The following is a 26470-nucleotide window of genomic DNA, read 5'->3' as shown; positions in this document are numbered from 1 at the left end:
ACTACTTTTGAATTCATTTTTGGATTTTGCGTACAAATTAATCGTGATTAATCAGGGAAATCATGTGATATATTAGATTAAAATATTTGAATCGTTGCCTAGCCCTACTTATTATATTAATTTAAGTAAAGAATATCTGTTTACATGTTTAGATGTAAGTATATTTACCCAACAGCAATAAATTTATTGTTCCAAATAATCGTTTTAAAGGAAGTTCAAATCAGTAAATAACATCACATGCACACAGTTCTTCAAATTCCATACTCTCACCATGACGTTGACAGTATAGCTCTCAGGAACATTTCTGTCAGGACCTCCTGGTCTTCTTCTTCTTCTTCTTCTTCTTCTTCTTCTTCTTCTTCTTCTTCTGCTGCTTTTTCCTGGAGGAGAAGTCATTATTGTAGTTTTTCAGCCCCCACATTGAAACCACTGACGGGTAAAGTGAGTAACACTCACTCGTCTTGTGACAATGCAAATAGCTTGCTGCGTAAACCTACCTCCCCGTTTCACGTGGATGTTACTTTGACACAACCCACAAAGACTGTTTCGAAGGGCTTAAAGAACAGTTGTTCAATGGGCTTCAAACTCCTCAGATACCTATCTGATCTGGGATCTGATGACATCTGTGGGAAGCAAAGTCAAATCCACAGACTTGACCCGACAGCCACACGGATCTGTCGCTTAGGTTCTGGTACCAGACACTCAAGGACACTCTCAGATGTTGCACAAGAAGAGCCTACTCACCATAAAGCAGGCTCTTATCATTTTAATACTGATTGGTGTACATCAGAAGAGTTAGAGACTGCAGAAGAAATGTTTGTCATGAAACCTTAAGACCTCTTATGTACTGCGGTTGGCTAGCCATGTCCTAAGCTGCGGCAGAATGCTTTCCACTATTTCCCATTCCCATGGTCTAATTAAATAGTGCACACCAGCAGAGGCATGCTTTCAACTTTGGCCTTTTTTTTTTTAAAGTCACGTGACTCTGTTCCTAACTGAATCAGCTTTTTCTCAGAGGCAAAACAAATAGTTGATTCTGAGGTTTTGCTATAAATCTGATAGCGATCTCACTAATTATGAGAATATAAACTTATGAGGGATTCTTTTCTTGGAAAGCTGCGCAGGCTGGAAAAAGGTGGACTTTCCAGTAAAATCTCTTAAACAGAAACATCTTCTCAGTCAAGGGCAAAATTCCATGTTTAATTCTCACCACCTTTAATGCAAAACTGTGAAAGAAACAACATATCTTATATAGAGATTATATGTTGAATTCATAAGCTATAAAGTGCAGCCTCTTGCCTTTACTCAGTCTAATGTGACCACAAACTAATTCCTTAACTGTTGGTTGTGCTCATTTTACAAGTTTACTTGGATGCTAAATGTTGCTTTTCCGTTTTCAGTTTTAAAACCCCTTTGCAATACCTTATCTCAAAAGTGTCATGAGGTCTTTCCTACTTAACACCCTCTATTCATCACACGTTTTTGTGCCAAATTGTTTCCTCCAGGTTTAGCCGGCTCCTGCCTTCCACGGTTCAACACCATGCCCTTCCTGTACTGCAACCCTGGAGATATTTGCTACTATGCCAGCAGAAATGATAAGTCCTACTGGTTGTCAACCACTGCTCCTCTCCCTATGATGCCTGTAGAAGAAGGAGACATCAAACCGTACATAAGTCGCTGCTCAGTGTGTGAAGCTCCGTCTGTTGCCATTGCAATCCACAGCCAGGACATCACCATCCCACAGTGTCCCGACGGCTGGCGCAGCCTGTGGATTGGCTACTCCTTCCTCATGGTGAGTTCGTTTCACGTGGAAATTCGGTCAGAGAGGACTTAAACCAGCGTTAGTGTTAGCTGTGATATCATTGTGAGGGAAAGAAAAAAATATATACATATGAAGGTAAGTTACAAGTGCCGTTATGAAGCTTGTGAAAAAAGTTTTTAAAATATATCTGGTTGCTCAGGAGGAGCTTTATGAAACTTGAAAGCGTTTTTTTTTTTTAATACCAAAGATTCGCCACAGCCATCTTTGTTACGAACTGGCGACGTGGAGACTTAAGTTTGGGGGACTGAAATATCCAAAATAAATACAAAAAGTGCGTAAGCTGCTCAATTAATTGTGAGAAAAAAATGTGTAAAATGAATCCATAAAATGTGTCAGAAATTAATGTCTGTGCTTCAGTTTTCTGCTGTATTCCCTTTAATGCAAAGGATGGATTGTGTAGAAATAAAACACATGTAAATAATATAAATACAGTGGTATGATATATGATATATAAAGAGTATATCTCGTAAAATGGATATAAATAAATAGTGGCATTAAATTAATTTAAATGACTACAGTAGAAAATTTAAACAAATATCTGTAATATTTGACACTTCTGTGGCTAAATATTTTGTAACAAACTTTAGTGGCAAGTAAATGAATGAATAATCCATTTCCTCAAAACACTGTTTACCAGAAATCACGCACGTGTGATTTGAGATCTGTCTCACTGACCTCACCCCACCCCTGACCTTTGACCCCGCAGCACACAGCAGCAGGAGACGAAGGCGGCGGCCAGTCCTTGTCATCGCCCGGCTCCTGCCTGGAGGACTTCCGAACAACGCCGTTCATTGAGTGCAACGGGGCCAAAGGCACATGCCACTACTTTGCTAACAAGCACAGCTTCTGGCTGACCTCTATAGATCAGTCGTTCCACACTGAGCCGGCATCAGAGACGCTCAAAGCAGGCCAGCTCCTGTCACGCATCAGCCGCTGCCAGGTCTGCATGAAGAACTTGTGAGAGACTTTGCATGACAGGAGGAAGCGGCTCCGTCTGAAAAGTCGCACAAACATCTGTCAGTGGGAAGCGTCGCAGAGCTCAGATATGCAAAGACTGCATGATGCCTTGAGCTTCGAGTTACACCGTAGACAGAACAAGAGAAGCTCTGCATTGAGAACAACTGTATTATGGAAGAACAATTCTTTTTTTTTCTTTTTTTGTTAAATGTGGTTTGGTGCTTACTTTTTAACTTATTACCTCAGCTATGTCACATTGTTAACCATCATAGATCATCAAAACAGCTGAACCAAAGATGCACATATCCATGTATGCACCGCTTCAGTTTCCATGGTGACGGGCATGCAGCCCGCCATAAAGCCACTAACACGGCCTCTCATCCAGGTGAAGAGGTGTATTGTTATTATCCTGCTTTGTTTCTGTCGCTCTTAAGCCTGTTTTTATAAAGTAACAGTAAGTTTTCTTTTCTATGAATTTATCAATTACTGTCAAAGTTTCCATATGATCATGCGATGCACTGATTCTGTTTCTACCGTCTGATTGAACTTGACCTACTCCCTAAGAGTTTTTAATGTTTATCTTATCCAATGCCCGCCTCACCGCGGCCGTTTTTTAAAGCAACAAATTGAATCAATGATCCGCCGCCAAGCTGCCCGGCGGGGACAGAACTGTAAACACTCGGGATCAGAGGTCCGACTGCAGCCAGTCCTCGCTCTGTTCCCTGATCCTGGGTCAGATTAAGGCATTTTACACAGCTGAGAAAGTAGGTCAACTGTTCTCCTTCACCTACACAACCCTGAGAAGATCCATTTCAAATGTAATATGATTACATTAACTCTCACAACATGAGGATTGGATTGAAGTGACGTGATTAAACGTTGTTTTGTTGTACGTTTGTGTCATTTTACACGAATATGTTTCCAAGCATGACAGAGCACTCCCACTGCAAAACAAAAATCTTTATTATGACAGCGGGTTTTTCAAGGGTCAACACTCCTTGAAAAATGTCCGTAAAATATAAAGATCGTTTTCAAACGCTAAAGGCGGAATGTCAAGTGAGGTGTGATTAGAATCTACAATAAACAGTGCAACGTGTCACCGGCTAACGATTAGTGCAATTAAATTAGTGAAATTAGAAAAGCAAAAACATTTACAAATATCTGTGATTGACTTTGTTTTGTTTTTTTTGTTTGTTTTTTGTTTTGTTTTTTTAAATCTGTGTAATTTGCCCACATACACATCTTTGGCATAACACAAAGTGCAGTTTCAGTCATTTAGAGGTTTCAGAACAGAATAGTTCCCTTCCTTATTTTCAACTCTCTCGTACACGAACTCCATTCGCCCCCCCGACTTAACTTCACAGCAGTCAGTCGGGAAAAAGTCGTACCATCACAGTATGCATTTGGAGCTAAAACCAACCCGCTGATTGCTTAAAAAAAAAAAAAAAAGAGTCCGCTGGTGGAAGCCTCTCCCGCTTTGTTTTTTTGGTCCCTAACAGCAGGTGGATCTTGCCCGCTTGTTGCCAACCCCCCTGCATTCCTCTAGATCCACCGTCTCCTGGTTCTCGTGTCTCTTCCTCAGGATGGAAGGCAGCACCAGATCGAACAGTGTCTCAAACAGAGCGTCTACGTTGTAGCCGGACTTGGCGCTCGTCTCGAAGCACATCTTCTCTGCGGAAAGGCTGCTCTTGTCGTCCAGACCTTTATATCGAAGTATTCTCCCATAAAGAGCTATGGCATCCTCGCGCGTTACCTGCTTGTGAAGCATCAAGCCCGAGAGGGATGCGGGGGAGGCGGGGGGCGTGGGGCAAGCTGACAACACCTGTGGTTCTGTCCTCTCCTCCTCACACTCAGTTCGGTCCTCGGAGAGTCCATCCGAGTCCTGGGACAGTTGGGCTTTAGGATCGGTGAGATCGGCCTTGTTGCCCACTAAGGCATAGATGCAGTCCTGGTTAGCAGTGTCCGTCAGGGACAGGAAGCGCTCCTCCAGCTCAGCCAGGCTCTGCCAGTTGGTGACGTCGTAGGTGAGGATGACTGCGGCTGCACTTCTGCAGTACATGGAGCCCAAACCGTGGAACTGTTCCCGGCCTAAGAGGACAGGAAGAGGTTAACGACCAGCTCAACTTGAAACCCACAAACACACAGACATAAAGAGGGCACATTATGCTGCTTGGGGGTTTTCCACACTCCTCAAGGTGTTGCATAACTCTACAGATAGAGCAAAGTCCACCCCGAAGAATTTAATTGCCTCGAATATTCCCAAATATCTGCGCAATGCCAAGATGCTAGTTCGCTTTGCTTCAAACCAGGAATAAAGAGCTGCCTTCGCATTCCCTCATTCAACTAATCAGGGTGAACCAGGTCTTCTGGGCGGCCTTAAAGAGACAGGCACCGACACGAAGCGTTTGGGACAGAAAGGGGCGAGAGGTGCCGTCGCAATGTACAGTTGTTTTTTGTTTTTTAAATATCCCATTTCTTTTTCTTACATTAAAACATGCAAGCCTATTGTAAGAAGACCCCAAAATCAAATCAGAAATGTGTGAATGGGGATATCACAGGCTCCTTTAAACCACCATTCTGCAAAACGGAAAGCACTGCAGACGGCCGGAGCAGTGACAGTCAGCAGTTTGAAAACAAAAACAAGCCTTGTTGTCGAAGTATGCAGGATTCTTGAAAGGGCACATTGTGTGTGGGTAAACTTCTTGGTAACGCACTTAGTTGGCCATTAATAAGATGCGCCTTGCTAAAACTAACAGAGTCGAAAACAACACTCCGGCAAGAAGTCCCACCTCTGCAAAGGTTTTAAAATAATGGCCGTGCGGTTCGATAAACTGTCCATACGGCTACATCCAGGGCTTATTTTTAACAATTAAGCTGATGAGGAATGCCTCCAACAACTGACTGACCATTTATCCGTCTTTCTTTCGCTAACCAGACGTACCAAACTAAAAGATATTGAGTTTAGCATCATATATGGCAAAGAAAACCTAGAAGAAAGAAAAACACTTTCCAGCTTCTTAATGTCCTTAAATGAGCTTTTGCTTTAAAATTGAACAGAATTAAGCAGTTAAATCAGAAAGTTCTATTTTATTTTTTTCTTCTCCTTTCTCCTCCCCGTCCCCGTTCATCTCGGAGTCAATTTTCCACCAATGACTTTGTTGCAAAGTGTTCTTTTTTTTATGCGCCAGTCAGCCCAAATGACCGAGAAAGGAACCCTAGAGCACTTCTGGGAAATGCTGTTGCATGTAAATTTGGAAAAGACAGGTTGAAGCAAGGAGAGTCGAGACTTCCCGTCGAGTGACCATTAAGAGGAACAGGGTACTGCTTAAAAGCCTTGAGTTGACCTTAAAAACTGTAACCAAAGTTCTTAAACTGACAGAGAGAAATGAGCCACGCAACGTGCTTCTTCCATAGTTTATGCACTATGTGGATAGATACAACAGCTTTGAAGTGACTCAGCAGTGCTGATCTGGCATTTCTCCCCCACACTGACTGACCTAAAGCAACAGGGAGGATGTGGAGTAAGGCAGCACAGGGGCAGGAAACAGCCCACTGGTGACACGGCCAGCTTTTCCTTATCTCTGTGACTCACCAGCTTGACTTTTTGTTAAGAGTGCATTTACCCATGACGGTTTAGTGCAATTCAAGTTTGCACAATACTGGAATGTAGAGCAGTTCTGGGATTATTCCTGAGCAGCAGCCACATCAATTATTCCAGTCACAGCCAGCCAGTCGAAAACGCACGCATACTTGATCAAGAGGGAATTAATTTGAAGTCTTCAGGGCGAGTGCATTCAAAAGATTGGCGGCTTTTCCACCAATGAATGTCAGAACAACAGCCAGTCAATCTTCTCAGCTAGTTCACCTCACGGTGAAATTTGCAGAAAACTCGAGAGCTACATCTTAGACTCTGCAGACTTCAGTTAGCATGTCAAATGTTAACGTTCATGACAGTAAAATTAGAAAATGACTAAACAAGAACCGACTTCTTTGGAAGGGTTGCAGGAGAAAGCCTCTTTGCTCTAAATAGAACATGACAGCACGGCTTAGGAATGTAAAGTTGCACCTGAACAGGCCGCAAGACTTCTGGAACAATGTCCTTTGGACAGACGAGAGCAAAGAGGAGATGTCTGGTCATACCGCACAGCGCCATGTTTGGAGAACACCAAACACAAACACCTTATACCAGCTGTCAAGCACGGTGGTGGAGGGCTAATGATTTGGGCTTTTTCTGCAGCGACAGGGCCCGGACACTTTCCAGTCATCGAGTCCACCATGAACTCTTCTGTATACCGACGTATTCTAGAGCCAAAGTGAGGCTATCTCACAATTCTAAAAACAGAATTACACAGGAGGACAATGATCGAGACAAACCATAATGAATCGAAGCAATGTTGTAACGAGGGGTGGACCAAAATTCCTCCACAAAGATGTGAGAGACTGACACTGTCACAAAGAAAACGATTACCACGCGTTCGTGCTGCTTCCGGTGGTTCTTTGAGCTGTGGAATGATGGGGTGGACTTGGCTTTTCAGACACTGCTTCTAAGTTTTCGACTTCATTTAAATACACAATGACACATTGTAATATGTCATTAGTTGTTGTTGTTTCCTAGAGGTTGTCTTTAACCGAGGACCAAATGATTTGTCCCGAAGAATTGAAAGAGGGTGGACTGCGTATTACCCACTACTGCTCATCAATTTCAGCTAGCGGCGACTGGCTGGCAGTGAAGACACTGCTTGACTCAGCACCACCGTCTCCCATGACATCACACCCTGCTGAATGTGCTGCCAAGCATCATTAACAACAGACTGGAGCGGCTCTGCCGATAAACTATGCCGCAGGACTGTTTCGAAATGATCCCAGATGACCTTCTGCTTCCTGTTCTACATAAGAAAAACTGTTCTGAAGTCTGCACGTGTCATCATCCTTACCCGTAGACACGTGCCATCTTACACCACCACATACATAACCTGTGCAATACATCTGAGAGAGCAAGTAACAGCCAATGACACCAGTGTACAGACATATCCTGATGAGAAGTACGACCCGAAGGGGCTTCTCAGACCGACTCTGGACTGTATAACTGTTGAAGGAACCGGGATTTTGTCAGTCCATCAAATATTAAATGGTGGCGGTCATTTCTGAAGGCTCCATTAATAAACAACAGTAACCTATATAAAACGCAGGCCCGAGCACGTGTACGTGCTTCAGCAGAAGTTTGCAGGCGACAGCTCCTTTGATTAGATTGTGTCAGTACAACATTGGGCAATATGGCACATGACGAAGCTCACAGTGATTTTATCACACGTTATGTAGCGTGGATACAGCTAACTGACCTATATTTGTGGCAGTTTTTTTTTCACTAATAACACAACGCTAAGCAATGTGCCCGGGACACGTTGATGTGTGTCTGCTTATGATGTTCTGAGAGATTCACACACTTCTATTATGTCAACTTTATAAAACTTGACAGATTTTTATTTTTTATTTTTTTTTTTGAGGGGGGGGGGCTCGGGACTATGATCTAATTGGCTCAAATATATGTGACAAACTTAAAGCTGAAATGACCCCATTACAGGACAGTTAGCCCATCAGACGTTATCAGTATGTCCTACCCGGCTGTGGTTATAGTTCTGTCATGTTGTGGCTTTCAATCAAACATTTCATGTGAGATTTAAGTTCAGTATCTGTGTAGAAAGAAGGAAACTACAACCGAGTCGGTTCCAAAGAAAACCAAACCAGAACGTTCCTTAAAAATATAAATTTAGTCCAGACGCTTCTGATATTAAAATGGAGAAATCAAACATTTCTGTTAAACGCTTTGAGAAAGAGCCTGTTTTGGGTTTTTTTGGCCGCTGGATTATTGGGTTGTTTTTCTCCCGTTTGACCTGAAAACATTTGATTATGCAAGGCTTTAACATGACATGCTATGGCTTTACTAACAGGCAGAGGCGAGCCTCCAGCCCCCCCACCGCGGTTCTCGTGAGAGAGTTTGCCTGCCTGCCCGTCCGCACGGACGGACTGGCCGCGCGGTCACATGCCGGTGATTGCCTCAGGTCGTGGCGGCATCACGCGCTGTCAGGTAAAAAGTTAATCAATCACAAGAAAAAAAGGCATGACGGGCGTCTGAAACAAACACTGAGGAAAAGTATGGAGAAAAAAAACAAACAGGAGCGTTTATTACCGGCTGTGTCCCATATCGAGATATTGTAAGGTCCCCACTGTTTGAGGAAAAACGCCCCTCCGACGGTGCTGACGGTGTCTTTGAACTTCCTCTCCATGTACCTGTGGAGCAGCGACGTCTTCCCGACGTTCATGTCTCCCAGGAGAACAACCTTCACGTCGGGCTTCTTCATCTTCGACACGTCGGGCATGTTGGTGGTGGTGTTGATGATGTCTCCAGTCCCGTTACAGCGGAGCTTTGTTTCTGTTTAAACGTGGGAAAAGAGACGCGGCGGCCTGGCGTGTAAAAACCCGTTACTGCCTGAGGCAAACACCATTTTATGACCACAGGTTAATTTTTCACAACGTGACAATCCGGCTTTGGCTCATTCTCAAATCCGCCGTGTCGGTCTGAACTTCAAAAAGTAACCGAGGTGAAACCGGAAGTAGGAGAGGAACTAAAGTACGCTGGGAGGCTTTTCCCAGCGTGCTGTCTTCCAGGCGTCTCGCAGTCTATATGGTGCGGGGACCCAAAGGTCAAGATGTAACAGAGAACACAACATTCGTGCGAACGAAGCCACGCAAACTGATTGAGTCTCCTTGGTCAGCAAACTCTTTGACTCTACCAGTTGGGCAACTCGCTTAACACAAGTTTTCGAAATATCAATAAGTCTGTCGGTCTGTCAAAGAGAAAATTCCAGCAGATAATCCATTTTACACAGGAAAAAAAGCCAAGTGATGGCTAGGTTCACAAACAGCTAATTCACAGCCACTGTTGTGACACTTTTTATCTGTGAGTGGGGTTTTAGATTGTGTCGAGTCAGCTGATACAGAGAAGGACTGGCTGTGTTGAACCCTGTGGCTTCACTTACGGGTGGTTCAGTTCATCTTGATTGTAGCCTTCTCCACAAAGTTAAACCAAATCATGCTTTGTGATGCAGGCCTCCGTTTTGGTTTCTGACACTTGGGGTTGGGTATTCCCGTTTGTTTTATTGGTGGAACATGTCCGGCGTCGGTGTGTTTTTTGCACCTAAGGGGCCCCACGTTGTTTCCAGTTTATAAGGTCTATCCGTCGAGCTGTGTGTGTGTGTGTTAATTTCTCTAGGAAGTAATATGCACAATTTGAGGTTGAGAGATTTGATGATGTATAACATAGCTCTTACTATGCTCTGACTTTACTGTTATTGCTGTTTTTACAGATAATCAGTTTCCTTCATCCCTCGGTCCCTGTACCTTCCTTTACATAACCAACGGCTCTTTTCAGAGCCAAACATTTGTCTGTCTAGTGTTTTTATTTCTCTACTAAGTAGTAGTAGCCCTCAATGTAAACAATATCAAAGGCAAACTGGGACAGAACAATATAGAGGGTGCACTTTCCCCACAGATCAGAGTTGGGGGGATTTAACATGTTTTATTTTTGCTGTTTAGGCACTATGGCATCAGCTGAGGCTCACCTTGATGAGATGCTCAAAGAGCATGACAGATGTTATAAACTCACAGGTAATGGTAGGTAACAATTTCAATATCCTGTTCCATGCAAGGGGGTCAGATATTATGATGCATAGCAACATTCAAGAAGTTATTTGTGCAGGAATATATATATCAACCATATATATATATATATATATGTGTGTATATATATATATATATATATGTGTGTATATATATATATATGTGTGTATATATATATATATATATATACATATATATGGTTTACCTGCATTACTTTGATTATATTGTGCTTTTTAGGTGAAAAAAAGAAGAAAATCAAAACCACCATACCAGTGGGATGAAGATGGCAACATTATTGCCCAGACCATCAAGTCCACTTCATCCAACTCCCGTGGTTAGTTTATTATATCCATCTTTGCACAGCGTACTAAGCATTTTGATGTAGTAAGGTCAATAAATACTACCCACAGAAGAAGATTGCTTATACTGGCTATTGCTCAGTTGTGGATGTATTTAATTCTCTGAATGATCAGCAAAGCTTTGCTGAAAAAGAGCATACGTGTCTTTCCTCTGTAAATTGGGCCAGTATTCAACAGTAGACATAATAGTAAACATTGTGATCCAGGGCATAGGGCCGCAGAGCAACAAAGTTCTATCATAATCCTGAGCTGCTGTAACCAGTAGTGAACTTGCGTTATGAATAAACATTCCATTCACATTGACACAACACTGATATTCTGTTGGCACCCTTCACATTGAATTTTTATCTTTTTAGGTAGAGGGGCCAGATCAGTTCATCTCAGTCTTCCTGAGGAAAAATCAGTGCAGATGCCTGATGAGGAAGAGGCAGGACTCGGTAAGTAATCATAATCTTTTGTTCTTATAGATTTGATTCTGTGGGTATCTACCAATCCAAGACATTCTCTTAAAGGTGCAGTTAGAGACGTGGGAGAAAACGAGTGGAGAGGTTGTTGATATTTCAGTGTAAACAAATACAGATCCACCCCTGGCTGATATACCGTGTCTCTCTCTTACTCTAACTGCGCACGTTACGCGACCTCCTACTCCCCTTCCCCCATATGTCTGACGTGTGCACGAGTATGAACCCACCCGCGGGTGTGAGGGTGTAGACCTGTTTTGGTGGCTCAGTCTGAGACACATTTTTACAAGCTGAAATTCATAGCCCAGGCTGTGTATTAAAACCGGATTTTTTTTTTCAGCATGCTCTTAGAAGTGACAGCTTGCGGATAGTGAGGAGAAATACGGTGATTTTGACAAAAGGTGCATTGGATTATGATCGCTAACCCCACCTTTAAGTCTGTAGAATGCAATTTGTAGGCCTCCACACATCTCATCATCACCATAATGGAGGGAAGATTGTAAAAATGCAAAGTACATTTTTCGCTTTCAAAACTATTGTCAAAACTATTTTAAAATGTTTATTTTCCTATGTGAATAAAAGGCACGCCAGCCCTGCCTTCAGGCTTTGCGCAGGCACACTGGTCGGTTGTTGTGAACTGGTGCTGTAAGAGTCAAAAGAATCATGTCGATCAAATTCAGGTAGAATTACAACAAAAGCAGTAAAATAACATGACTGTATGAACCCAAACTCTACATTGGTCAAATGTCAGTGAGAAGAGGCGGGTCGTCAACAGTGAGCTGGAAGTTTATTTGGTCTGAGCAGTTCTTATAGTACTAGAGAAGTTGTTACTGAGGTAGGAGCAGCCACAGCAAAGATGTGATTAGTCTTATTTTTGTGACTGGATTCATAATTAGCATCCGGCTTGTCGAACTCAGTGTTGTACCTGGACTACAATTTACCTAAAAGACCAAACTCGGGGCGGGAATTACACAGGATCAAAACAGATCGTCTGAGAGGACTGTTTGTAGTTCTGTAACGATCAGCACCAAGGCTCCCCTGGTAAAGAATAATCATCATTTGAAATTATGACATTAGGGTGGTCGATAATATTACTCATACACAGAACTAGACCAACATCAAACATTTTTGTTCATACTGGACCTTCAACCATAAACAATTTAGGCCCAGGTTTAAAGCACCAGGAGGGGAAAGGACATGAATGTAACAGATGCACTTGTTTTGAGCCATCTTTATAAATATCTTTGTAATTCTTGTTCTGGTAGTTTTATTTGACACTAAAACTGACACATTTTTCCAAAAAATAAGAAAAAAACTACATGAATGTTGCTCATTCTCATCACACACCAGAGGGAAAACGCCATACACGAAAAACGCATAATTATTTTAGTCGTGACTTTGACGAGTATAACGGGAAGGAAAATAAGCAAATACGGAGTCCTTCTACTTTGGAGAAAAACGCCTACAAAAAGAAAAAAGGCTATGTATATTAGCTTTACATGTATGCAAAAACAAGGCTTCTAGTGAGAGAATGAGTGGTGAGAAACTTTGCTGTATCTTCCAAGCCAGAAACACAAGTAAAGCGCTTCACTGAAGGACTTCCGGTTTGCCTGAGCGTTTGTGGACCAGATGATCAGGATTTCTCGTGTGCACTTTAGGGCGTTGAGGCTTTTAGGTAAGAGAAGGGTGTGTGTGAGTGTGTGTGTGTGTGTGTGTGTGTGTGTGTGTGTGTGTGTGTGTGTGTGTGTATGCAGGGTGGTCTCCCACGCGTGGGGAAGCTCAGAGTGTTAATGGCTGCATTTAGACAAACAATGACAACATGCCTCAGCAGATTCAGCCCCAGCTCGCCTTTTGCTTGATCCCGGTTGCACTGGCCATTGTTGTCGCCACGTTCTTCTGTTTGGACGACAAAGGTAACGTAGAGGGGCTGTCTCGCGAAATGTTAAATTCGTAACGCTGACCTCGCCGTAACGTTAGCAGTACTACCAGAGAGTCTCTACACGCCGATAGAGACTTTTGTTTCGGCCAGGCAGTTGTCGGCCACCTCTTCGCAGAGGGATTCTAGGACCCCGAAGACTCCTGGCATGGGTCGAACGGGCGGAGAGAGGACTGATCAGAGGTCAGCTTGGAAATTTCCCCAGCGAAGGCAAAGGTTGTGAAAACGGCTAGGGAAGCTGACCCTCGTTCAGTTAATCCCAAAAGTACAAGCTACGCATTTTTCTTTTTTTCTTTAATAGCGACGTTAAGGGATAAACAAACTGCTAAGGTTTAGCTAGCGTACAAAGAGTTGACATACACACGCTATTGTTATGATTCTAAAGTTAAAGATGAGCATTACAACCCCTCCACGTCCTGCCAAGCTATAAATAAAATTGCCACTGGACGTTGTTTGGGTTAGCGGCGCCCCCGCGGCTTTGATGCAGCTAAAGAGCAAAGATCCAGGGCAGACCTCCGTCATAATCTGCAGCGTCAACACCTCCATTCAACTCCTTCGGGTGGAGGTCGACGCTGTACGCCGGTCTGTTTGGGGTCAGCGATGCAAGCGAACACGACGCGGGGCTTCTTGTGGTCGGACGTCGAGACGAGGACCTTGTTGAACATCTGGGGGGAGCAGGACATCCAGGCGGCGCTGGATGGGAACTTCCGAAACAGCTTCGTTTACCGCGACGTTTCCCGCAGGCTGGGGGCGATGGGCTTTGAGAGGACGCCGGAGCAGTGCAGGGTGCGGATCAAAAGCCTCAAGAGACAGTACCTGCTCGCAAAAGAGGGTAACCTGAGAAACAACGGGCAGTATCATAAGATCTGTAAGTTTTATGACACTATGGAGAGGATTTTGAGCAACCGGCCGGCTCTTGACCCTCAGGAGTTGATGGACAGCGGGGCGGGAGCGGAGGAGGCCGGGGATGGTCTGGAGGAGGATGGAGAGGATGCTCAAGATGCATACTCAGAGAGCACAGGAGAGTGCCCCTATCCTGCTGAGACTGAAGTGAAGCTGGAATATCCAACTGTCCCCATCCCTATTCCAGTTAAAGTGACACTGGGCAATAACAGTAAGTACACCCCACCCCTGTCTCCATTCACACTGACCTGCTTTGCTTCTTTTTTTTAAATTCTTTTGTGTGCATTCACTCACAAAACGTTTGACCCTTTTTGCCCCTCCCTTCAGGCGCCGCACCAAGACCACATAACAGCGGTCAGTCAGCTGGTAACCTGCCGGCGAGGACGCCTAAGCGGCCCAGGAAGCGCCGTTCCAACTTCCCCATGGAGAAACTGATGGAGCAGTTCCTGGAGCAGAGCGCCCAGGCGGAGGACAGCTTCTATCGCCTGGAGGAGCAGCGCCTGCAGGCGGAGGACCGCCGCCGAGAGGCCGAGCACGACAGGGAGTTGCACATGCTTCAGATGCTCGGTCAGATGTTCTCCAGCGTCTCCTCGGTCAGACCCAGCTCTGCGGCCACTCCCTCCAAGACTGTCCCTCCCGCCCGCCCCCCGGTCATCTCCTCTGCCTCCCTCTCGCACTCCCACGGCTCGTCCGGTCATCTCAGGCGCCCCTCGCCCCAGAAAGACTGTCCCACCCAGCCGAGCCAACCACTGAACGCAGATCCTCAGGCTTTAGGTATTGGCTCTGGCGTCATGTGTGAGGCCTCGAGGCGGAATGTTTGAAAGGGAAAGATTTGGAGGCGGCCCGGCTGTAATGTGGAGACTCGGCGGTGGTGCTGTCGCTCAGTTAGAACCCCCCCCCCCTTTATACCAGATTGTGCTCATGTGCAGTCTTGTCGACCACTAATTGACATCGTTTGTCTCCTTAAGAGTTTAGTGGGGGAAAACGACTGGTATTCCACAGTTTTAAAACTCTCGCTTTGTTTCCTCAGTGTTTGAGCGCTACTACAGTTTGGGCCCCTCGTCACACAGAGGCATGGATGATGACATCCTCTCACTAGTAAAGAGCACAGTCCCTCCGCTGACATCCAAAAAGCACAAGGGACAAGATGGGCGTATTGGGATCATTGGAGGATGCCAAGAGTACGTCACGTATAGACCAAGTCCTCCTGAATATAAACCTCATTCACTGAGCAAGTGTGCAACATGATAGTGGGTGGAACATTTGCTCTAATTTTGTTCTACTTCATCCCCTAAAGCTACACCGGAGCGCCATACTTTGCCGCCATCTCTGCACTGAAAGTGGTAAGGCGGGATTCTGTTTGTTTTTTTTCTAATTTTGCTCATTTGAAGTTGATCTTCGAGTCGGTGATCACATCTCTCTCTCTCTCTCTCTCTCTCTCTCTCTCTCTCTTTTCTAAGGGGGCGGACTTGTCTCATGTATTCTGCACCAAAGATGCTGCTACTGTCATCAAATCATACAGCCCAGAACTCATCGTTCATCCCGTTCTGTAAGTGCAGATCAACTCTGAACTAATTAGTTAAGCATCACCTTGACTTTTTGTTTTGTTTTGTTTTGTTTCAAGCTGCTGACGGCTACCTGGTCATTTAGGGAAAGAAATATTGGATCTAGGTTAACATTAGGATGCAGTAGCGGTCTGAATTTTGAAGCTGCAACTGAAGTTTAAGGTGTTTTAGTGATTTTCAGTCCAGTTTTCAGAGAAATGTGTTTTTTTTTTTAAGCTACCTAACATTGACCTATGAATCATCCAATCATAAAAAATAAAAAAAAAGGCTCCTAACTCGAGGCATGAACCAGTGTTGTTTCAACACAAAACAATTTCTAATTGTCTCTTTGGGCCCTTTTGTTACCCCGAAGCCCGCTTCAGAGAGCACGTCATTTGTTCCCGTTTCTTTTGTAGCATCTACAAGAAAGGTGATTCCCAAAGATCCAATAGCCAGAAACTTGGCATCTGTTGTCGTGGTGTGGAGTGTGCTCTCAAAAATGTAAGGAAACTGGATAAGGCTGGCTCAAAACGATCCACAGCAGATGAACGACATCTGAAAGGGATGTCGTTGAGGGACGTTTTTCAAAACTCCAGTGAAGACATGACACAGCATTTCAGCTGCAGGCGGTTGTTGACTTTACTAACATCCCCAGTCAGTTTGAGGGTCCTGGTATTGAGCCATTAAACTTGTTGCAACTGGAAAATGGCTCGGTTCCATTTAGTGTGTCAGCCCGCCACGCTGACGAGCAGGCATTCATAAAACTGGGAGTCAGGAGCTCCCATAGCCCGTGTTGTTGTTGTTGTTGTCTGTGCATTTCCTTGCTATGACTAAACGTCTTAACCAAATGCATGTTCTGTTCAGGGAATTTTAGGTGCAAGGCTGTTCTGGTGTCGCACGCTGGCCATTTAAACACGTCTAACGCTCGTGTCTTTATTTTGTATGGATCAAGAGACAGTCCTAATGCAGTGGAAGAGATAGAAAAGTGGCTCCCGAGACTTCACGGCCTTGTGGTGGGACCGGGACTGGGCAGGGAAGACTTTCTACTGAAAACAGCCAAGGTAAGCTGAATATTTCCCCTCGCCCTTGCACTCAAAAACGCCTCTCTTAGGCCAGCTACTTCATGTTTCTGTGGCTCTCTGCGACTGGTGCGTGGGGAGTTCCCGTTTAGCTGCCTCGGAGCACAGTTTCACAAAAGGGTTCTTCAGTCCTGCTCATTGGTGACCGTGTCAAATAAAAGGTAGCAAACTGTGTTTTGGGCAAAAGGGTAACCCTTTTGTTTTCTCTCTTTTTAGGAGATCATAGAAAGATCCAAAGCAAGAGATATCCCTATAGTCGTTGATGCGGTAAGTCTCGATTTTAAAAAAAAAAAAAAAAAAAAAAAAAATCAAGTTCCAGCTGTTGTACAAATGCACTCGTATTTGCGAAGTCCTAAAGGATGAGTTGTTGTTGTTTCTTACAGGACGGATTGTGGCTAGTTACACAGCAGCCATCCGTTATTCAAGGGTACCAGAAGGGCATCCTCACGCCCAACTTCATGGAGTTCACCCGACTGTACGAGGCACTGGTGGGTCTCTTGGCAGAGTCCGTCGCTGGTCGATCCCACATAACGGTTCTGTGTGCTGATGTGCGTTTTCATCTTGTGTGTGTCGCTGTTTCAGCACCACGAGCCCATGAACGGAAGGGACCGCCAGCGCAGCGTCCTGCAGCTCAGCGGCGCTATGGGCAACCTCACTCTGGTGCTGAAGGGTGAACAGGATCTCATTTCAGACGGCAGCAAGGGTCGGTACTAAACACATTTATGCGACGCCATAGGTGCTCATTGAACCTTTTTCTTTTCTTTTTTTTTTTTAATTTGTCGTAAGTCGCTGCTCATGTAGTAAGTCTCGAGAGGCTTTGGCGCTTCTTTCTGTGGCTTCACGTGGTGCGTCGTTGTTTCTAGTGTACTCGTGCAGCGTGGAGGGCAGCGGGAGAAGATGCGGTGGACAGGGCGACCTCCTGTCTGGATCGATGGGAGTGCTGGCTCACTGGGCCCACGCTGCCTCTGCAGCAGGACGGATCCGAAGGTGAGGGGGCCGTCGGCTCCTTGTGCATTGTGTTTTAATGATGCTATAGTTTGGATTTCTGTGGGGGTTCGACGTGTGACATTTATATTCTTTTAAGACCTTTTATTAACTGATTCAATGCAATTTGCAATGCCTTTCAGTCGGTACTTCCTGTGTGTCATAACCTCTGGTAATGTTGTAATATTTAGCTGTTTTACTACTATAAATGTCAAAGTTTGGGCCCAGATAAACAGCCATCAACTAACAGAGAGACTGCCCCATCAAAACTGATGTAAACGACTTTAAGTTTGCATATAATTGGTGCATGTGTGTGTTTCCTGATTCTCCACTTTCGTTTGCCCTTCAGTGTGAATCCATCGGTGGTTGCGGCATTTGGCGCCTGTTCGCTTACCAGACAATGTAACAGTCAAGCATTTCAGCGGCACGGGAGGTCCACAACCACCTCGGACATGATCCAGGAGATCGGCACAGCTTTCAGGAAGCTGTTCGAAAGCTAAAAACTCTCAAAAGTCCAACTTGTTTGCATAAAGATCTTTAGTAAATGGCTGAATTGTTTTTATAGCCTCTGGATTTGCAGGGGCAATGTGTACATCAAGTTGAATTCGAAGGTTTGAGAGTGGACTGTTCCCTCAGAGAAAGTGTTCAGAAGTTTGTGGACAAAATTGCACACTGGTGTGTAAAGTGTATTTAGTGAAACTATTAATAAAAAATGAAAAAAAACACAACAAAGGCACAAATCTGTCTCTGAGGTAGTTTGAATAATCCATTCACACCAAACATGTAGGAGTAGCCGAAATGTTCACTGTCCACCAAAGACTGAGATATTGTGATTAAAAACGGAAAACTTTGAAGTTGTTTCAATATTAAAATTTAAAAAAAGAAAAGACTTCGTGTGAGTGAATATTTGTTTTCAGCCGCTTCGCTTCACAGCGGGATGTTTTTTTTGCTGATGGTAGCCACAAGATGGCGACGTTGACTCAGTACGGAAGCACGTCCCTTCGAAGAGCCAGAAGAGGAGGTACACATCAGATAAGGATTCCGCAGCTGGCTACCACAAAGTGACCGTCTACTGTGGACGTCTTCACATTTTAATTGCAGTAAATTCACAGCAGGTCCACTTGGGGGAAGGTCCTTCTGTGGCGCGCGCTAGTTCATTTTCATGGTTAATCGGGGCACAAAAGGAGCTTAGTCACCGTTCATATCAATAATGACTCCTGTGCTTTTCGTGTTGTCACAAGACGTGTCTTTTGGCTGGGGGGAGGTCTAAATTTTGTAATTGTGCGTATCTGTATTTTGCTGGCGCTCTGAAGCGCGGCGCATGCGCACACCTAAAACTATTCAGGCACGTTAGCAGCTTGTGGGCTTGAAGGACCTATGCTGCTCCCCGGAGTAGTTACACGCAACCTGGCGACAAAAAGAACAGGAAAACAAACTCGTAAAAATATATCCACAGGTAAGAGCTTCTGCACTTCGCTTACCCACAACAGAAAAAAGTGTGATTTTTATCTCGTTTGCTTTGTTTAGTTTGAATTTGTGCCCCATTTTGTTTGGTAACGGTGTAAGCTAACAGGCTAATTTAGCTAACGGATCCGTTAAAGCTTAAAGTGACTAAATTATTCTGGCCTGAGCGATTTAACTGTGTAACGTTAAGTGGTTGGTCAAATAAATGCACAGGGATATTTTTACGTTATGTTGTTCGGGAGGGGGCGACTATAAACGTGACCATGATTGCTGTCCCGTGTTTGTCACAACACCAAAACATTTTTAAACCCTTAGCGCCGTCAAGCAGCGACCGAGATGGACTATCAATGTAGATAAAAAAAAATTTTTAAATTTTTAAAAGCAACATTATTCTTTTTGGAGTAACAGGTTTGAACTTGCAAAGAGGAATTAAACATTTAACGATACTTTACATTGATTGTCGTAAATCCAACAGCTCGATACGTTAGCCTCAGTTAGCATTGACGTCATCCGACCTCCATTGTTGTTGATGGAAATGTTAAATATTAGTTATTATCTTTTTTTTCGTGTGTGTGTGTGTGGTTGGTTTGGTAGTAATGTGTCGGGTCATCGTTCACCCACGCCCAAAGTAAGAACACAGTTCTTCGGGAAAATGAGCTCGCTAACATCGCTGTTGTCCTCACCGATGGTGCTGAGAAGAACTCAAAGCACCCTCCAGATGTGCAGGAGGTCCTTCATTAGCTGTGCACATCTGGAGTCGCTCGGCACTTACATTCTTCCTCAGCTGCGTTGTGATTGCTCAGTTATGTGGCCAATTAATTCTCTCGTCGGCTCATTTAATTATCCACGTAGCAATTTCAGGACGACTGACCTCGGATCAGTCGCCTCCTCCCGCTTTATAACATTTTGACGTATTTTCGGGTGGCTTATATCGAAGTTATAAGCCAAGAGCGTTCTCATTTTTAACAAGAAACGTCTAATGCATTTAAAGTCACAATCTCCACGGGAAGAAATATATGTGTAAACTGAGCACCTGGGGCTGAAGGACCTTGAATTCTAATGATTTGGTGTCGACAGGTGCAGGTGTGTCCTGGGGGTGAAGAGGACCCACAATGTTGAACCCGACCAATGGCGACCCGGGCCATGTTGTTGTCAACTATGTCGAGGAGTATTTGGATCTGGTGGAGTCGCTGCCTTTTGACTTGCAGAGGAGTGTGTCCCTCATGAAAGAAATTGATGCCAAGTATCAAGGTACAGAATCTCTGCAGAATAGACTACCAACACTGATTAGATGTATATTTATATTTGTTTTTATTATTATTCTGCCATAACGTGTGTTTTAAAACATTGTAAGTCACTAAAACCGTTAAGGAATTTGATAAACAACTGAACTATTATATAGCCGAGAGAATTATTTTTTTTTTAAAGTGTTCAGAGGATGCTATCAGCAATTTACAGAAGGGCATTAATAAGTGGGGTTGTGATCGGCCTTTATTCACCATGATATTTTTACGCTTGCATTCTGTTTTTGGGGCAGATATTCTGAAGGAGCTGGACGACGCTTACGAGCGTTATTGCCGCGAGTCGGACCCGCTTCAGAGACGCAAGCTTCAGCTTTCCATTCAGAGGGCGCTGATCCGGAGTCAGGAGCTGGGAGACGAAAAGATCCAGATTGCCGGTCAAATGGTACGTCGGGAACACGGCTTCATCTGATCCGGTGACGTTGGTCATTGACTAAGTTTCAAGTCTTGACTGTGTACAACTGATGAGGGTTCGCGGAAAGGTTAAGAGTAGTTTTATAGACCTTTCTCGTCCCTTTTTGTGTGTAAATATGAGTCCTTATTTACATCTTAGATCAGCGGGGGAAAAACACGCACAAATGGACTTACTGAACATGTCCCCAGGCAGATGGTTACAAGAAGCACAACACCATATGGAAACCCTCCATTTGACATATCATAGTTGAAACATGCTTCTTCTTTATATTACTTTTGATAATAGTTTTAGTGTAGTGTGTTTCTTTTAATATTAGTTTTCCTAAGACAATGTTTTGGCATTTTTGTACTCATTTGACTAAGAATGAAGTCCAACTTCATGCGTTCTTTTGTTGCAGGTGGAGCTGGTGGAGAACCGAACCCGACAAATAGACTGGCATTCCGAGCTTCTCCTCTCCTCTCAAGAAGCCCCAGAAAGTCACGTGCCCGTCGCAACGTCAACACCAACTGCGGCAGCGTCCTTAATGTCCTCCTCGTCGGCAGCAGTCACTCCAGGAAAACCAGGCCACCACGACAAGAAGCGCGAAGAGGTCACCCCAAGCTCGGGAGGCGGAGACAAAGCTGGAGGGAAGCGCTCGAGACGTCAGAAAAACGGAGAAAATCGCGAAAGTTACAGCGGTCTGGATCACACGGAGGAAGTGGGGGCATCTCGGGAGAAAAAGGCCAAAACATCTTCCAAGAAAAAGAAAAGATCGAAAGGGAAGTCGGAGAGGGAAGTGTCTCCTCCGGACCTGCCCATAGATCCGGATGAGCCAACGTACTGCCTGTGCGAGCAGGTGTCCTACGGCGAGATGATCGGCTGCGATAACGACGAATGTCCCATCGAGTGGTTTCATTTCTCCTGTGTCGGGCTGCATCATAAGCCCAAAGGCAAGTGGTACTGCCCCAAGTGTAGAGGTGAGAATGAAAAGACCATGGACAAGGCTTTGGAGCGGGCCAAGAAGGAGAGGGCTTACAACAGGTAGCTTGCTCTGCCTTCCCCCCAATGAACACTTTTGTGTAAAAAAAAAAAAAAAAAAAGAAAAAAAATGAATTTTATGTCTCCGTTTCCAATTAAAAACAAACACTGTTCAGAGTATTGCATTGTGAGGATTGTTGTATAAAAAAAAAAACCATACATATTTTTCTAACTGCTGTATAGCCGAGAAAAGAGATTTTCCTCCATCTTGTCGGTAGTATTTGTAAGGAATAGACGCAGTACTGAACAGTTTTAAAAGAGCTGTCCTGCACCTACATCTGTCTTCGTTTTCCATCATGCATGCAACATCACGCCCTGAATTATATCCTCCCATTTAACAAATAAAACCTTTCTACACTTAGAGGGCTTCTGTATCTGACAATATACGCAACTCACCGTTGCCTTTAAATAGGCAGTTTCATAACACATCATGTTACACTGTGGTAGGAAGTCTCAACTTCTTAGAAATGTTCTAGAAAATGTGGTTAGCTGGGTTAAAGTGTTTTTTTTTAATTATTTTTTTATGTATTTATTCATACTTGCACGGTGAAGTTAACATTGAAAGTGTTTTTTCTATCTTAAAAGTTCTACAAAAGCAAGAACGAGGCTCCAAAATATTCTCCAAAGTCTGTTCACACTGAACTTTAGGCTACTGTTGTCAGTTGTGTAGCTTCACCACGGACCTCGAAGGTAATTAAAAACAGCCACGGCATCGGGACTTGAGCAACAACGCCTTGAACTCGGTCGAATATTCAGACGCTCCAACAAAACTTGGGTCTATATCAGGTCGGTCAATGTCGGTGAGACACCTGTTTATCGCAAATGTAAAGAAATGAGTTCCAGAGAAATAAAACCTTCCCATGTAAGAATGAGTTTGCTTTTGTTTATTTACAAGTACTGGAAAAAAGTAACACGGGGAGTGGGGGGGGGGGCAACCAGTGCAAAATCTGTACATAATTTCCGTTGCAGGTTTCTTTATATACATGAGAACTGAACAGGATTGTGAATACACTTTGTCATGCATGTAACAGTTCACAACACGGCAAAAGGACACGGTGTTAAGATGTCTGATTAAGTAGAAGTCTGTGATTTTCAGGCTGCTTGTTATTATTCCAACGGGTCAGGCGCACAATGACAACAAAGAACAAAAAAAGGACCCATGACTTAATTGCTGCACCCCTTGAAAACATTTAACATAATAAGTCATCGGGAGCTACAACAGCACGTGTGAACACACCAGATTTTTTTGGGGGGGGGGGGAATGGCCCTCAAGTCCAGACTCACGAAACATCAAGGCAAGAATCAGTACATTTCCTTTCATGGACTAGAAAAGGGAGGAGGGAAAAAAAAACTTCAAAGGTAAAGTGCATAAAAGCTTCAAATTAAAGGTGAGGGGAGCAAAAAATTAAGAGATGCTCCACTAAAAACCTGCAGCGTTACACACAGCATGACAACAGGGCTGTCAGGTCAACTGTCCCTCCAGCTCTGCTCTACGATGGCGGACACGCGCTTCTCGTACTCCCGCTTGTTCTCCTGGTACAGCTGAGCTGCCTGACTGTTGGCCGGACTGTTGGGGTTCGGCTCGTCAAGCAGGGACTGTGAACGGAAGAACGAATACAGAAGATGTGACTGCTCTGGTGGAAAAATAATCGGCTTGGCTCCGCAAGGACCATCTTTTTCACTTTTTAGACCAAAACACCAGAACTTCTCCAATTCATTAGGATATTTTACAACCACAAGAGTGCCTGTATTACCATTAAACCAATAAACAGTTTAATGCCAGCAAGTCTGATAGTGTTTGCAACCTGGTGGCGTCTATAGAAGGTTTATACATTTTCCAAACAAGTACTGAGGAATTTCTACTTGAAAGGACAAATTCAAACTAAACTTCACAGCCTCCAGTTTCTCAAATATTTTCATCTGGTCTTGTGGATATTTTATGATTCATATGTTAATGCATTCAGGCTTCTTACCTGGATAGATGTAAGGATAGAGGATACATCATAAGTCGGACTCCAGCGATTCTGTAGGATATCTAGACATATACTGCCGTCTGCATAGACTGTAGGGAAAGAAAGGAAAAAAAAAAGAAGAGTTACACGCCCACCCTCAAGTCTCGCCGACACTATGACGTTCCCACAAATGACAATACGCTTACCGTTTGGATGGAACATCTTTGACACAAAGCGTACTGTGGGGGGTTTGTTGGGATATTCTTCTGTGAATTCTACAATGAGTTTAAATGTACCTGAGACAACAGGAAGAGATAACAGAAAGATGGATTTAAACCGACTAATGAGAGGCAGAAAACCAGCAGGATGGCGTGTAATGCTTGACAGTTATACGGACGCTACATCGAATATAATTGTGATATTTGTATGAGAAAGACACCCAATTGAAATTAGCATATATTTTCAAGACATCAATCATAAAAGATAATCTAATGACGGTTTGCAATTCTAAATACAAAGGTTGCATTTGAAAAGTTAACCAAAACATCCTCCTTCCCTTTGACGGTATTTACTGAACACAGAGATAAACTACAAAGGTAAGACACTTACCATCCTCAAAGGGAGTTCCTTCGGGCCTGCGAGATTAAGAAAATAGGCATTCTGTAATTTATTCCAGACTTGACCCACAAATGTGCGAGAGCTACATTTTCAAACGCAGCTCAGTTTCTTACCCAAATATGACTGCATTCCACACCATGATGTTGTTTTCCGACGGGGCGCCGCTGACACCAGCTGGAGGATCCTCTTGTAGCCTTTATGACGAAGAGAGAGTTACGACTGGACCTCAAAACTTTGCACATTGAGGAACAATATTTGTTCAGTCAGAGCATTAAGACATAGTAGAATTTAACAATGCTAACATTTGAAATTTTCATTTAAACAAATGTATGAAAAACAATGTATAGAATCCAAGTAACCACAGTGTGGCGCACAGACCATCAATTAACAGTTTAAAGTCTTGACTAATAATAAAAATTGAAGATATTAGTCTGCACCCCTTGCGATGAACCTGCAGGCACATTTTCTGATTTGAATTGCCCAATTACTGCTAAAGAAATAGTATGGAAGAATAATGTGGCCGGTGCACATGTGGAAACGTCTCAAAAACTTATCACAAAACACTCCGAATCAGGTTCTTTCACAGACCCAAGTTGCAACCATTTCTCACATTTCCACACAGCCTTACACCAGATGTTATGCCTACAGCAAACCGCCTCTCCCAACACCTGGAAAGGACCGACTGAACATTCCTGACATTTCCTGTTCTTGAAAGAACTTAAAACGTTCAGTTCCGTGAAGGGAGATGGAACCATCGACATGTGCAGTCGAGTTAAAACGTGCTCTGAGAACGCTGAAGTAGGCTGACATCACAGAGACACCCCCCCCCCACACACACACACACACACACACACACTTACAGTCAAGCTTTCCTAGAGCAAAAGCAGCGATCACTTCTCGTGAACAGAGTGTTCCGATGCTGTGAGAACAACAAACCTGCTTAATGCTGACTGCACAAAAAGCACCCAGTGTATACAGATTGCGGCTTCCGCTGTAATTCAATGTTGTCCTTCTGGGAATTAAGGTTATAACGTCACTCTGCAACGTTAAGTCTCATTTCACAGGGGGGGGGGGGATCCGGCCACGGTGATCTAAATGATCAATGTGATCAGTTTGCGACCATATACATTTCAAACAGCCGTGGCAACGTAACCATTTGATGCGGATTTCGAAAGAAGACCAGGTTTCAACTAATGTGGCCCTACAATTAGATACATTCGATATATTTTAATCATCAGTAAAACGGCTATCCGGTCACTCCTCATGGACATTTAAATGCTAGCTGGTTAAGCGTTAGCTTGCAATAGTAAACTGTAACAGTAGCCTGCTAACATGTATCGCTAACCGCTATTAGCTTCTCTGTACGTTGCGCCTCTAAATATTAAACAATGTTGCATAGAACTTTTTTAGGTTCGTATAGCTACAAGGTGGGCAGAATTGGCCGCGTAAAACTGCACTGTGCCCCGGAGATGGATAATTTAGTTCAGCCTTAAAATATATGGGTTAGCTTAACCAAGCTAACGTAAGCTAGGCTAATGTTAGCTGTTTAGACAAATCGGCTAACCAACGTTATCGGCATAAATTCAGACCATCAACTCACCGTTTAAAATCTCTCATAAGTCTTCTTCTAGCCGGGGTTGACATGTTTTAACTTGTGTATTACTTACTAACAACACCAATGTGTTGACAAAAGCTTCTTTTTTCTTTTTTTTTAATCAAAACGTTATACAGTAGTTACTGGTTATTTGACAAGTTAACAGTAATCCCTGTCAGGGGGCCGACGGTTTCCGTCGCTTGCTCGACAACCCTGACTCCCCGGTTAGCCCCGATAGATTTACAGGGAGATACCATTCACGTAGGGGGGAGGGACTTGAGCGAGTGCCAAATTAACCAGGAATTTGTAGTTTTCCAGTACGTGTAAAATTATGCTCTCATGAACCTGACATGTAAGTTAAGACGTAATAAACGGTACTGCGGCAAG

General features: G+C 43.9%; 5 protein-coding genes across 10 annotated transcripts in view; 3 read left to right on the top strand and 2 right to left on the bottom strand.

Annotated features, from left to right (window-relative positions):
• col4a2 (collagen, type IV, alpha 2) overlaps nt 1–3671 on the top strand; it is a 70717-nt gene extending 67046 nt beyond the window's left edge. For all 3 annotated transcript variants that reach the window (XM_075479454.1, XM_075479455.1, XM_075479456.1), the window contains 2 exons: nt 1506–1792; nt 2529–3671. In XM_075479454.1, the coding sequence (XP_075335569.1) occupies nt 1506–1792; nt 2529–2783 (542 nt within the window). In that variant the 3' untranslated portion in view covers nt 2784–3671. The remainder of the gene's footprint in view (nt 1–1505; nt 1793–2528) is intronic.
• Nucleotides 3672–3724: 53 nt separating this feature from the next.
• On the bottom strand, nt 3725–9373 carry rab20 (RAB20, member RAS oncogene family). The gene is made up of 2 exons (XM_075479458.1): nt 8967–9373; nt 3725–4867 (listed from the first exon to the last, which is right to left on the bottom strand). Exons 1-2 carry the CDS (start codon nt 9154–9156, stop codon nt 4272–4274), a joined length of 786 nt encoding a protein of 261 aa, XP_075335573.1. The 5' UTR covers nt 9157–9373; the 3' UTR covers nt 3725–4271.
• A 3476-nt stretch (nt 9374–12849) lies between these two features.
• naxd (NAD(P)HX dehydratase) lies at nt 12850–18609 on the top strand. 4 transcript variants are annotated; one of them, XM_075479449.1, is made up of 11 exons: nt 13436–14326; nt 14443–14889; nt 15146–15296; nt 15413–15458; nt 15576–15664; nt 16612–16720; nt 16955–17005; nt 17122–17226; nt 17321–17441; nt 17602–17725; nt 18072–18609. In XM_075479449.1, the coding sequence occupies exons 1-11, from the start codon at nt 13813–13815 to the stop codon at nt 18220–18222; spliced, it is 1908 nt and encodes a 635-aa protein (XP_075335564.1). In that variant the 5' UTR covers nt 13436–13812; the 3' UTR covers nt 18223–18609. The 4 variants fall into 4 exon arrangements, with proteins under 4 accessions (XP_075335566.1, XP_075335565.1, XP_075335568.1 ...); XM_075479451.1 differs by lacking the exons at nt 13436–14326; nt 14443–14889 and adding an exon at nt 12850–12951; XM_075479450.1 differs by lacking the exons at nt 13436–14326; nt 14443–14889 and adding an exon at nt 12982–13189.
• Nucleotides 18610–18770: 161 nt separating this feature from the next.
• Nucleotides 18771–22785, top strand: ing1 (inhibitor of growth family, member 1). Its single transcript, XM_075479447.1, has 4 exons — nt 18771–19178; nt 20264–20437; nt 20724–20872; nt 21300–22785. The coding sequence occupies exons 2-4, from the start codon at nt 20299–20301 to the stop codon at nt 21924–21926; spliced, it is 915 nt and encodes a 304-aa protein (XP_075335562.1). The 5' UTR covers nt 18771–19178; nt 20264–20298; the 3' UTR covers nt 21927–22785.
• Nucleotides 22783–26319, bottom strand: ube2al (ubiquitin conjugating enzyme E2 A, like). The gene is made up of 6 exons (XM_075479448.1): nt 26090–26319; nt 24603–24683; nt 24481–24506; nt 24078–24167; nt 23893–23981; nt 22783–23515 (listed from the first exon to the last, which is right to left on the bottom strand). The coding sequence occupies exons 1-6, from the start codon at nt 26131–26133 to the stop codon at nt 23387–23389; spliced, it is 459 nt and encodes a 152-aa protein (XP_075335563.1). The 5' UTR covers nt 26134–26319; the 3' UTR covers nt 22783–23386.
• Between the last annotated feature and the right edge of the window lie 151 nt (nt 26320–26470).

This window comes from Odontesthes bonariensis, chromosome 12 (genome assembly GCF_027942865.1).
Source record: "Odontesthes bonariensis isolate fOdoBon6 chromosome 12, fOdoBon6.hap1, whole genome shotgun sequence".
In the NCBI taxonomy this organism is placed as follows: Eukaryota; Metazoa; Chordata; class Actinopteri; order Atheriniformes; family Atherinopsidae; genus Odontesthes; species Odontesthes bonariensis.
The sequence above is the reverse complement of the archived record's forward strand: the minus strand, read 5'-3'. Positions and strand labels throughout refer to the sequence as shown.